This window comes from Hippoglossus stenolepis, chromosome 13 (assembly GCF_022539355.2).
Source record: "Hippoglossus stenolepis isolate QCI-W04-F060 chromosome 13, HSTE1.2, whole genome shotgun sequence".
In the NCBI taxonomy this organism is placed as follows: domain Eukaryota; kingdom Metazoa; phylum Chordata; class Actinopteri; order Pleuronectiformes; family Pleuronectidae; genus Hippoglossus; species Hippoglossus stenolepis.
Genome location: NC_061495.1, coordinates 2,280,835 through 2,294,430, shown reverse-complemented (window position 1 = coordinate 2,294,430; position 13,596 = coordinate 2,280,835). Strand labels below are relative to the sequence as shown.

Genomic DNA, 13,596 nt, shown 5'->3' with positions numbered 1-13,596 from the left:
TAACTGGTGAGTAAAAACAATAAATAAATATAGGAAATGATAAATATCTAATTCAATGTAGCCATGAAGTGACCTGTGAATATAACAAAGTGTTTTTGTAACCGCAACACAACACAACACAAAGAGTGGCAGAGCGTCACCCACCTGTACCCCACAGGAGCGCCGCTGCACTTGGCACCGCACCAGATGCATGCACTCTGGAATAATAACCATTTACAGAGCGATTTAACAAACATCATGGCCGTGCACGCTGCTCTGCTGAGTAAGACGTTCAAGACAATGGCTCCATAGGTCACTTGGCATCATGATGGGTATAAAAGTGACAGGCAGGTCGGCAAGTACCAGAGCAATCAGGGGCAGGACCGAGCAGCAACATGGGCAGAGTAAGAGGACGTTTTTTTTATGCTGTAATTTAAGATTATAAATGAAATTAAATGACAGATTGTGTGAAATTGAGGAAAGGATGAGGGCTTTTAAATAAAAATGTTGTTTTCAGATCATCTTCTACGAGGACAAGAACTTCCAGGGTCGCTCCTATGAGACCAGCAGCGACTGTGCCGAGCTGACCTCCTACCTGAGCCGCTGCAACTCCTGCAGGGTGGAGAGCGGCTGCTTCATGGTCTACGAGCGCCCCAACTTCATGGGCCACCAGATGCTGGTGCGGAGGGGCGAGTACCCCGACAACCAGCGCCTGATGGGAATGACCACGAGCGACTGCATCCGTTCCTGCCGCATGATCCCCATGGTACGAAGCTTCCATATGACTTGTGATTTAAATATAAAAGGAAAAAAACTCAACAAACTCATATAAAGAAACAGTTTTCTCCATCCTGAGGTAATGTTCGTGTCTTTTTACAGCACAGAGGTCCCTTCAGGATGAAGATCTACGAGAGGGAGAACTTCGGCGGTCAGATGAACGAGCTGCAGGACGACTGCGACTCCATCCAGGAGCGTTACCGCATGTCCGACTGCCAGTCCGCTCACGTGATGGACGGCCACTGGCTGATGTACGAGCAGCCCCACTACAGAGGCCGCATGCTGTACCTGAGGCCCGGAGAGTACAGGAGCATGAGGGACATGGGCACGGGTCCCATGGACATGAGGATCGGATCCATCAGACGCATCATGGAGTCCTGTTAGACTGAACTGAACCAGCTTGAAAAATGTGATCGATAAATATTAATAAATGTTTCATATCATACATTTTGTGGGTTTGTCTTTCTAAAAGTTTGATATTCTTTCAAATATGTACGTCACGTGATGCACGTGACATTAAATATGAATTTGAAAGGATGAGAATTGTGAGACTGAGCTTGGTTTTCCAGAAGTTTCCTGAAATTCTGCAGTAAAAGTTGTTCAATACATTAAAATTTGAGTTTCAAAGTGAAAAACACAGCAAATAAATCATTTTAAGGGAATAAATCATTTCTAGCTTGTCACTGCTTAATCCTAAAGTGTTTGGATTCCAGTTGCACCTCATATTAATGTTATTTACACTAAACATTATCTATTAAGTTTATTTTACTTTAATTAATGAACAACTATGGCTGCGAGGCTCTGATGTTGTGCAGGTGAACTCAGTGAGACAAAGCTGTGAATAAAATTTAGATAAAATGAATCAGATTAGCTCAGAGTCTGACATATGAAATGATATATTGTGAAAGGATGATGATGAATGATAATAGAGGACGACCGATGATTATAATGAGCAAGTGAATGTTGTTTGAAGACGGATTTATAAAGTAAGATCAAAGGTGGTTGTAATATTTTAATTCTGTCATGTATGAGACCGAAAACTTTATTAATCATCAGTCCTTAGAATTAAGGGTTTGAAAGAGACGTCTCTCACAAATATCATCATTATTAAGGGTTTATTCATCTGATGGAGGAACTGTAACAAATGTTCATCTGATTTATTCCATATTGTTAAAAATGACACATTAAGAGCAGCCACAGCAATAAACTGTTGTTCGTAGTTTCTAAATAAAGAATGATAAAAAAAAAGAATTTGTTGTGGTCGTGTTTTTTAAGATCAAACTTTTACTACTCTGCTAAAGGGTGATTTTAAAGTAAAAGTTTAAGTTTTAACATGTGAAAAATGCAGAAGGTTTTAAAATGTACTATAACGTCTCTTCAGGGAAAAAGAATAATTAGGCTGTAAATCAAGATGAGGAAGGGCAATGTCAATTTATGCTCGTTTCAAACTTACGAACATCTTATTTTCAAGCCCACTGTCCCTTAAAGACACGTTGATTCACCTCTAGACTCAGACGCAGATTAAAGAAATGTCAGGAACGTTGAACGTCAGGTGACGACAGTGATATCGGCTGAAGTTTATCCCCGAAAACAAGAAGGAAACAAGAAGTGAGTGGAATTCATCATCTGGACTGACGCTGGTTTTCATGTGATCATGAAGTGAAACACCAGCCGGGAACGGAGCTGAATCACGTATATTGAACTACAACATCTTTAATATCTTTTAATTACTTTTGTTGTACATACCTTTCTTTGATTTTGAATTCAAATGTAAACTGGTTTGATTGGTTATCTCCTTCTTGAAGCCAAAGAAAAAACAATAAATGAGTATATTCACATCTAAGAAGATATCCTGTCCTTTTTTTTTTCACAGTGTGGATTTTTATATTTAATTGTATTTTTGGTTTGAGTGCATCACATACTGTTCTGATAATAAAAACCTCTTGTTAAGGAAATGAATCATTTTTAATATTGGGCTGTGTGAATCAGAGAATATTACATGAGAAGAAGTGATGACTTATTAGGTCTGCTCTTTATAAATCACATTTTTGATGTAGTAATCATACGTTAAATAGAAAATAATGGGTATGTAAAAACTTATGTATCATATAATTTCTTATATAACATACATATATCAATAAATCGTATCATTTCTTAAATATCATATTATACATATATCATATCATAGATTTTTTTTTACTTATACTGATGCAAAAATTAATATGTTTAAAATATATAACATATACTGTATAAGTCAAGATGTCTTTTTTAAGAATCCTTTGTTCATCATTTGTTTCTGGTGAACTCTGTAAAGTTATAACATGTCTACACACAAAACATTTAATCTGATATGTTTGTATGAAAGAATATTTCATCACATTCTAAATGAAATAGTTTCTGTCTCATCTAGTGAGTGGATTGTCCGGCTCACTGTGGGAGACACACGTCACTACGTTTGGAAGCTTCTCTTTATTTTCTTTATGCTGGACAACAATGCTGCACGTATACAGTACATGCATTTCCACCAGAGTGGCACCGGGCCAGATAATAACCCTTCAGCACCCTGACTGCTCGGCAGGCTTCTGCTGACTCAGGGATTTTTGCACAATAGAAGCCCTAAATACTTTTTTCACACTGAGCAGGTATAAAAGTGACGGTTAGCACCAACAGGGATTCACAGCAGCTTTCGAATCAGTCCTGACAAAACCACCGTGAAAGTCATGACCATGGGCAAGGTAGGTACTGGGAATGATCCGTGCAAAACCATTTAATAATGGAAAACATGTATAAAGCTTGCAGAGAATCAACATCGACAGTGGACGGTCGCTTTTAGGAAGAATGTTACTGTTGCTGATGAGGCCTTTGTTTTCAGATCATCTTCTACGAGGACAGGAACTTCCAGGGTCGTCACTATGAGACCACTAGTGACTGCCCTGAGCTGACCTCCTACCTGAGCAGGTGTCACTCCTGCAGGGTGGAGAGCGGCTGCTTCATGGTCTACGAGCGTCCCAACTTCATGGGAAACCAGTACCTCATGAGGAAGGGCGAGTACTCCGACTACATGAGCATGATGGGGATGTCAGACTGCATCAGGTCCTGCCGTACGATCCCTACGGTAAGATTTACTTCTCTGGACGTCGTCTGATTTATCCCTGAACGGTTGTCTGATCCTCTGGTTCTCTGGTTTCCAGCACCGAGGATCCTACAAGATGAAGATCTTCGAGAAGGAGAACTTCAGCGGTCAGAGTAACGAGCTGCAGGACGACTGCGACAACATCCAGGACCGCTACCGCATGTCCGACTGCATGTCCTGCCAGGTGATGGACGGCCAATGGCTGATGTACGAGCAGCCCCACTACAGAGGCAAGATGATGTACCTGAGGCCCGGAGAGTACAAGAGCTTCAGGGACATGGGCATGAGCAGCACCAAGTTCATGAGCATGAAGCGCATCATGGATTCCTGCCACTAAATGTTTTCCTAAATTCCACTGAATAAAGTAAAACGCTCTATTTTCTAAATCTATTCGGACTCTTTGTTTCACTGGTTATTTCCTTTGACACCTCGGGAGAACTTGTCAGAGATGCATATAAGAACGTCATGATAAAACCAAATAAAGATTATAATTTGTAAAACTTGTTTCAAGAGTCTTGCTGTGTCTTTGCAATTTAATTCACTTCTGATTTATTTAGTCCTGTTTTGTTTGGAGAATTGAAAACAGATGGTTTACATATATTTTAGTCCTGGTGCAGAGAGTTCCTCATAAATAAAGTAGCAAATATATTATATGTTATATGTTAGTTTTGGTTTCACATTGTAATTTAGGAACTAAAGAATTTTGTCTGACATACGCACGTCCTGTGGGCGGAGTCTACATACATGGGCGGAGTCTACCTATACTTGACTCTGATTGGTTTGTAGACATCGGCGTGAGGTCAGTTGGGGGTAGCAGTCTTTCTGTTTGAATGGATACAATTAATGATCCAGTTTATTTGGTTGCTACGGTAAATAATTATGGTATTACTCCTATCAGCACCTTCAGGCGCAGTAGTTCAAGTACCACAGTACCACAGTACTACAGTGCTACAGTATTACAGTATTACAGTATTACAGTACTCCACAGTACTCAACAGCACTCCAGTACTCCACAGTACTCAACAGTACTACAGTACTCCACGGTGATACAGTACTACAGTACTACAGTATTACAGTACTCCACAGTACTCAACAGTACTCCAGTACTCCACAGTACTCAACAGTACTACAGTACTCAACAGTACTACAGTACTCCACGGTGATACAGTACTACAGTACTACAGTATTACAGTACTCCACAGTACTCCAGTACTCCACAGTACTCCACAGTACTACAGTACTACAGTACTCAACAGTACTCCACAGTACTACAGTACTCCACACTAGTTCAAATGCACCAAATGAACGTGCTTGTCGTTCAAACATTAGATCGTCGGAGGTGAAGACTGCAGCTGCTTCCTCTTCTTCTACTTCTTCTTCTTCTTCTTCTTCTTCTTCTTCTTCTTCTTCTTCTTCTTCTTCTTCTATTGTTTAATTCTGTCTCTGCTTCCTGTGATTGGTCCAAAAGTCCAAACTATCGAACAAAGTGTTTTCACTGCAAACCAACAGAACCTGGTTCAGTTTGATCCAGACCCAGAACTCCTCTGCTGGTCTGAGGAGACTTTGGTCTGTTGGTCTGGACCAACTTTTCAGAAAATAGTTTGAAGGTCCAGTCCAAACAATGCAGGTGTGAGAAGTGCTGGAAGTTTAAGAAGTTAACTGGTTGGGAGTGTTCACACTGGTCCTGGTTGAACTCGCTGTCTCTGAGCTAAGGTCCACTTCCGTTGGTCTGGGCAGCTGCATATCCCATAATAAACCCATTTAAATCTTAAACTACAACTAAGGTGGTATGAGGCATCATGCCAAGCACTTGGTCTTAGAAACAAACACATGTCAACAAAAGAAACAGCCGTGATAAACAACCCTGGTTAGTGTTTGCAGCCCGGAGGCAAACACACGATACTCAGGGGTTATTGCACAAATGCAAATATAAAGATTGTACATAAAAGCAAATACTAAGTGGCCTAAGTCACTTGCACACGTCTCTTGTCTCTTGTCTCTTGTCTCTACTCTTTTCATCCAATCACAACCTGACGCACTCGCCTTGAACCAATCACCTGTAAGCAGACAAAGTTTAAATTGTTCTCTCTGTCCTGTCATTTAGCTCCGCCCATGAACCCCCTCAACTCTTCAAACCGTCCAATCAGAAGCCCTCATGAGACTTCCCATCTTCCCGCTCCATCCTCACCATCACCTCCTCCTGGGTGGAGCCTCTGAGGAGAAGTTTCTTCTTCATACATCTGTTTCCATGTTTCCACTCAAAGCATCAAAGTCTTCTTAATAATAAATCCACTTCATCCTAAGTCACTGGTTCCCATGTGTTTCTCTATAAGTCTCCTCTGATTGGATTAGAATGTGAATGGAGTCGTGCCTCAGAAATGTTGATGTGTCAAAAAACTATTCTATTTCAAACAATCACATTTTTTTAATTTAGAATTCTAGAAAATTATTGGCAAACTAATTCTCTGAATGCAATGATGGGAAGATGCTCCATACAACAGATTGATTATATGCAGCGACACTTGAAGCGGTTGACACAACTACTGACATTAACACGGACACACACACACACACACACACACACACACACACACAACATGGTATGGATAGAACTGTGGGTAAAGGCTGAACAGTGCACGTGTAACATGCATGTTTTTAATGTCCGAATCCACAACAAAACTACCACCAACCAAAGTGTCTGAATATCACATGTATACTGAAAACAGCATATATCAGCATCAATCAAATTGTGTAAATTCTCAAACATAAAACTGAGAAAAATAAAATAATCTATACGAATAAATCTCCACAAATATTGAGAATATTTCACATTCATTTCCTGTTAAATGCCTGAAAACTGTCATTGCGATAATTGTCTGTTATTTGTCGACTGAATCTTTTATCTGGTGAAATGTTAGTTCGTGGATTTGTGGAATAAATGAATAAAAAAAATGAAACTATAATTAAACTAATTACAGCTTTTAAATAGTAGTCGTCTGCTTCAGTACATATTTGTATCGTGCAGCTTCCTGCAACAATTTCTAAGCTCTAAATAAAATATGCATATAACAGCAAAAACGTGCTGCATCTCTTTTTTTGAAAGAAAGTTCTGTTTAGGGGTTATGACCCTGTTGGTATATGGGTAAACAACTCTATAGGCTTCTATAGTAGGTTGCTGGGTCAGGACTTTGAACAATAGAGGGGACACAGGGTCTTTGTCTGTGTCCAGGTATAAATGAGACATGTTCAGACCAGCAGGGTATCAGTTCACCAACAGTTCTCTGAGAGGTCTGAGCAAACCACCGCAGTCAACATGGGCAAGGTAGGAAACTAGAACAGAATCATCAAACCAAAATAGAAGAACTATTTGAATGCGTTAGTGTCATCGAGTCCCTTTAATTTGTTTTTCTTTTCTACAGATCATTTTCTACGAGGAGAGGAACTTCCAGGGCCGCTCCTATGAGTGCATGAGCGACTGCTCCGACATGTCCTCCTACCTGAACAAGTGCCAGTCCTGCAGGGTGGAGAGCGGCTGCTTCATGGTCTACGACCGCACCAGCTTCATGGGAAACCAGGTCTTCATGAGGAGGGGCGAGTACGCCGACTACATGAGCATGATGGGAATGAGCGGTGGTATCAAGTCTTGCCGCATGATCCCCATGGTAGGTTTCAAACACGGCGATAAAACCATTTTATATCCACGGAATGATAATGTTTGTTCACTAAATGAATGATTCTGTGACTTCAACAGCACCGTGGCCAGTTCAGGATGAAGATCTACGAGAGGGAGAACTTCGGTGGTCAGAGCAACGAGCTGCAGGACGACTGTGACAACATCATGGAGCGTTACCGCATGTCCGACTGCCTGTCCAGCAACGTGCAGGACGGCCACTGGCTGATGTACGAGCAGCCCAACTACAGAGGCAAGATGATGTACCTGAGGCCCGGAGAGTACAGGAGCTTCAGGGAGATGGGCATGAGCAGCACCAGGTTCATGAGCATGAAGCGCATCACCGACATGTGCTAGTTGTACATTCTGACTTCAATAAATGATATAACTTTCTAAACTCTGGCTTTGTGGTATTTAATATAACTATAATCTTCCAAAAAAGAGATTTTTGTTCTTTCTAATTACACGTGTTTGCAGTGAGAATTCTACTAAATCACTTAGTTCAGTTTCATTTCTGCATCGTCTCACCTGGAAAACTACAAGAAAATAAAAACTTCTGAAATACGAGACAATATCTCCTGATAACACAAAAATATGTATATTGAGCTACATGTTGGCTTATATATAACAATTTAAATACATGGTACATCAGGAAGGATAAAGACGTCAATGACAGACGTTGTGATGTTCGTTGGCCCACGACTTTGGTCCAGACTGAAAATATGTCCCCAACTTTCACATTGCTCTGGTGATTCCTTGACTTCTCGTGACCTCATAAGACATAATAAACCTACGAGGGCATAAAAACCTTGTACTCGTAGGAATCCACTATCCGGTCAAGTTCCAGGAAATATGGTCACAATCTCACCTTGTGCTCCTGATTTGTGGTTTTTAAAAATGGCCCTGGATCACACAGACCTTTACCTTTGACCACTGCAATACAATCAATTTGAAGAAATGTCCTATGGTCACCTGGTAGCGTTGGTGCCACGCACACACGGGGGTTTGAGTCCCCCTCCAGTGGCTGCAGGTTCATGTCTGACTTGGCACTTTGCTGCGAGTCACTCTTTTCCCATTTCAGGTTTGAACTGTTCTGTCAATAAATGAAATGAAATGGGAAAAATGCCCCAGAAATACCTAGAAATAAGATTCTCTCTAAAACCTGCAGGGTTGGAAACTGTCCGGTCTGAGGATTAGTGTTGTGTCTTCACATTGAATCATGATTCAAACCCTCGAAATCTGAATTTACTCCTGGAAATACTTCATAGCTTGTGATATTTATACATGTATCTGTCAAAATTAGAGGAAACAAATGAAAATGTCCTCATGAAATCCAGTTTAACCCTCATGATAGATTTATCAATATACGTTTCAAGCATAATAGTAAATAAATGAAAAAAGACATAAACACAATACAAACAGTGGAATACAGAACATTTATATATTTGTGCAAATTGTCCCTTGAATGCAGATTCAATTCTTCCATGAATTACAGGTTGTTCGTATAAATTTGAAACATATCAAATAAACATTTGCTCCTTTATGACTGTGACTGTTTTTATCTCTGGGGCTCTGAGGTACGGGAGCCCTGAAGTTCAAATCACAAAAACATTATCACAGCAGGTATCGACTTTTAAAGTTGGAAGTTAATGTTGTGCTTTGTAATTTTGTGTTTGAAGAAACTGGAAATCTTCAAGCCCTTTATGAAGCGGTAAAACCATCATTGATTGGTTAATTCAGGTCATGTGGACACTGAATCTGTTTTTATTTTGCTTGAGGGATTTAAATAAAAATTGTCATCATTGTCTACATGACACATTTTGTGTTTGTTTTATTTCTCTACTCTTTAAATGATTCCTTTTGTTGTTGAACATTTTATTAAAAAACTGAATATGAAGAACATGTTTAATTTATGCACCTTCACACCGATATTGAGCCACTGACCCAAAATATTAAATTGAAATAACTTATAGAATAGAAGACATTCAGACAAAGTGTATGAGGAAGATCTAATTCATAACAATACATGATAAGAAATAGTGTATTCACGTTTTATAAATAGTTTACTGCACATTACAATATGGTTGTAAGCAGATATTAGCATTAAAACATTTATCCATGAACTCCAAACCTTAACTTCTCCTGTGGACACAAACATATTGAGGCAAATATAGTAAAACAAGGTTGTGATAATATTACATGTCCTCATTGAAGAAATTATAATTGCTGACTCATTTTATGGATTAATAACCACTTAAAATGTGCCTATAGCTGCAAACAACCACAGCAAAGTGTGTTATAGCATATTTATTAAGTGTATAACTGTCATTAAATGTTAAATGGAGGTAATTCAACTAAAATTAGATTTATTAATTATTATTATTTATTAATTATGGACAAAATTTAAAAGGAGAGTCCCACACGACTATTACTCTAGCTCCTTTTATAAATGTTTGCCATCATCACTTATTTTCAATAAATAATCCTATTTATTTACTTTCCACTTATTTAATGAATTATCAACTATATCATCTATTTATTTATTTGTATTTATTCATTTCATCTGCCTGTCTGGTTTTATTTCTTCCTCGTCAATCACTTGATAACCTTGAGAAGAAAAGTGCCGTTTGAATAAAGCTGATTATCACGATAACTGTATTTATGGACCAGAAAGTTGTGTCACTTTTCTAATAAAATCATTGGCTGTAAATACACTTTACACGTTTTATTTTTATGTGCGTTTTGTACCTTATTGACATGTCAGGCAATAGGACACTCATGCCTTTAAATTGTTCACTTGTGAATGAGTGAGCCACACAGCCTGTTGTTGTGAAATGTGTAAAACAGGCGATTGTTTGTTCGCTCATTGTGTTTACTTCCCTATGGAAAAATCCATTCTAAAGTCTTCTCGGGGTTCGAGTCACATGGAAACGTGACGAACGCCCCTCAGCCCTCCATAGGCCTCTATACCATGTTGCTGAGTCAGGGCTTCACACAATGGGAGCCACAGATTCTTTGGGTTTGGTCAGGTATAAAAGTAACAGTTAAAACAGGACAGACATCAGTGCAGCAGCTTCTCTCTTCTCTGACTAACTCCCACTACCACCATGACCATGGGCAAGGTAAGCAAACACACACCTCACACACACACGTTCTCTTTGGATCTTCATCAAACTGACATTGTTTATTAAGCTTAAAATTCCTACTCTTTACAATCTGTCCCTTTTCTCCAGATCATCTTCTACGAGGACAAGAACTTCCAGGGTCGCTCCTATGAGTGCATGAGCGACTGCTCGGACATGACCTCCTACCTGAGCAGGTGTCACTCCTGCAGGGTGGAGAGCGGCTGCTTCATGGTCTACGACCGCCCCAACTTCATGGGAAACCAGTACCTCATGAGGAGGGGCGAGTACGCCGACTCCATGAGCATGATGGGAATGAGGGACTGCATCAGGTCTTGCCGCATGATCCCCATGGTGAGCATGAAATTGTGCACAGGCTGCAGCGACTGCTAATATCGCATCATTCTGACGTTTCTCTGACGCAAAGTAAACTCGTGATTTTGCTTTCCAGCACAGAGGATCCTTCAGGATGAAGATCTACGAGAGGGAGAACTTCGGCGGTCAGATGTTTGAGCTGCAGGACGACTGCGACTCCATCATGGAGCGTTACCGCATGTCCGACTGCATGTCCTGCAACGTGCAGGACGGCCACTGGCTGATGTACGAGCAGCCCCACTACAGAGGCAAGATGATGTACCTGAGGCCCGGAGAGTACAGGAGCTTCAGGGACATGGGCATGAGCGGCACCAGGTTCATGAGCATGAAGCGCATCACCGACATGTAAAAACTGTTGTATACAATGTGTCTGAATAAGCCGAAAGAATAAAAACTTTTTGGACTAAATATTTCTACCTGTTGCATAACTTCATGTTGGTTTGTTGAGCAGCCGTTTTAATGTGAGGAGACGACTCCAGTGGTTTTATCACATCCCCTCGTTAGTTAAAACATCTTTTTACGTCACAAAAAACTCTTCAACTCTACAGATGATGATACAGAACCAGTTCATTCCCAGGTTATCGGGGATGTGTTGGTTTTGAAAGTCTCACCACCAATATCAACTGATTTACAGATTAATAATCACATTTATATCATTTAAACACATAAGAAAACAAACACTGGTTTTAACAAAGTGTCTAATTGGAATAAAGTGTTGCTTGTTTCCCCCCAAAAATGAGTTAAGAGTAAGAATTAAATGATAATAATGAGATATGACTGTTGATCATTTCTGTTTAAATGACAGTGTTACATTTACAAAATAAATCAGTTAATAATGACAATAAAACAATGTTGGATAAAACCCAGGAAACGTAAACATCTCCACAGGTTTGAATCCTTAAAATAAAAAAAACCTTTTGTCTAGTAGAGTCAGATTCATGTGCAATATGCAATATCAATATAAAATACACATAATTATGCTTTTAGAGATCACATTGGTTTGGGTTTGAATCCACTATCTCAGTCACTAGCTGCTGTATCTATAAACAACAGTGACCATATTTTCATGAGCAGGAATATTCGTGATCTTCGTGAGAGTCGGATGATTTTCATGACCTCTTGACCTTCACTCCGCTGCCATTGTCAGTTGAAAGTTGCACCTCACTGACATTTCATCTGCATTGTATGAACCCAAAAGCCTTTGTTGTTGCCCATGACCTCCGCTGACCTTTTCTCTGGCACCACCATCAGTCCACACAAAATATTAAAATCTATTTGAGAGAGGATGAGCCCAGATGATGAACCTCTGCAGTGGCGGAGCTAGGGTTTTTATAAACCAGGGGCCATGAAGGGGCCACAGTTTACACAAAGGGGCCAATTATATGCACAACATCCCTGAACTACTCCTGATTCATTAAGGTTCACATTTAATTCATTCCCAGTTAACTGTTGGCACCTACAGCTTTCAGCAAAGTCACAAATCACTGAACATATTATTAAAATAGTTCCTTGTTACAAACTGTCATATTTATTGTTAGTAAGTGACCACTTAAAGGTTCCGTGTGTAGAATTTAGTGACCTCTAGTGGTGAAGTGTCATGTTGCAGCTGAACACCCCCTTCCAAACATGAACTAGAACCTGTGGTAGCTTCAGTCGTCATAAAAACTAAAAAGTGTTTAGTTTGTCCAGTCTGGGCTACTGTAAAAAACATGGCTGCCTCCGTAGAGAGGACCTGCTCCTGATGTAAATATAAAGTATTTAAATATAAAGTATGTAAATATGAGGTATTTAAATATAAAGTATGTAAATATGAGGTATTTAAATATAAAAGGGCTCATTCTAGGGTAAAGAAAACAACAATTTGTACAATTTAGATGAAACACACAAGTGAAAACATCACTAGGATTATTCTACATTCTGCCAAAAGATCCTTTCAGCTGAATCTTACACACCGGACCTTCAATTTAAAAAAAATAAAAAAAGACTACAGACAGGAAAGGGGCCCTTCAGGGGCAAATCAGCTCCCCAAAAGTGAAACCAAAATATCTTGACCGCCCCCTGGTGGCAGGCTGCGGTATAGGTCATAAATCCTGCCTCCTCCACGTGGGACATAGATTAAATAGTCAGAGTACAAGTAAATAAAATGTTTCCAAAGTTGGTTTCTTTCATTTTAGGGATTTTTTAATCACACTGATGTTTGTTCACGTTTCACTTGATAAAAACGTGGTGAAATGTCATGATTGGCAGCTGAGACTGAGTCACGATTGGTCGAGCCCGTGTATCGTACAACAGGAGGAAGTGGACATACTCCGTCCATCTTTATTTACAGTCTATGATTTGTGTTTCTGTTAATTCACTTTGAGCAAGATCTATTTGGCCAAATCAAATATACACAATACGTGAAACACAATCAATTGAATACGACAGAAAACATCCGACAGCAACATACAAACTGTATAACTCACTTGCTCTAAATCATGTATGTTTATAACATAATAAAAACACTAAATTGTAATTCAAATTACCAAATACATAGAAAC

The 13,596-nt window shown here is 39.6% G+C and overlaps 4 protein-coding genes across 4 annotated transcripts; all 4 read left to right on the top strand.

Annotated features, from left to right (window-relative positions):
- Nucleotides 1-374: 374 nt before the first annotated feature.
- Nucleotides 375-1,140, top strand: LOC118120376 (gamma-crystallin M3-like). Its single transcript, XM_047342615.1, has 3 exons — nt 375-383; nt 497-745; nt 859-1,140. Exons 1-3 carry the CDS (start codon nt 375-377, stop codon nt 1,138-1,140), a joined length of 540 nt encoding a protein of 179 aa, XP_047198571.1.
- Nucleotides 1,141-3,476: 2,336 nt separating this feature from the next.
- Nucleotides 3,477-4,226, top strand: LOC118120379 (gamma-crystallin M3). Its single transcript, XM_035175230.1, has 3 exons — nt 3,477-3,491; nt 3,629-3,871; nt 3,948-4,226. Exons 1-3 carry the CDS (start codon nt 3,477-3,479, stop codon nt 4,224-4,226), a joined length of 537 nt encoding a protein of 178 aa, XP_035031121.1.
- A 2,967-nt stretch (nt 4,227-7,193) lies between these two features.
- On the top strand, nt 7,194-7,916 carry LOC118120043 (gamma-crystallin M3). Its single transcript, XM_035174651.2, has 3 exons — nt 7,194-7,211; nt 7,309-7,551; nt 7,641-7,916. Exons 1-3 carry the CDS (start codon nt 7,203-7,205, stop codon nt 7,914-7,916), a joined length of 528 nt encoding a protein of 175 aa, XP_035030542.1. The 5' UTR covers nt 7,194-7,202.
- Nucleotides 7,917-10,663: 2,747 nt separating this feature from the next.
- On the top strand, nt 10,664-11,405 carry LOC118120026 (gamma-crystallin M3). Its single transcript, XM_035174596.2, has 3 exons — nt 10,664-10,681; nt 10,793-11,035; nt 11,133-11,405. The coding sequence occupies exons 1-3, from the start codon at nt 10,667-10,669 to the stop codon at nt 11,403-11,405; spliced, it is 531 nt and encodes a 176-aa protein (XP_035030487.1). The 5' UTR covers nt 10,664-10,666.
- The last annotated feature ends 2,191 nt before the right edge of the window (nt 11,406-13,596 follow it).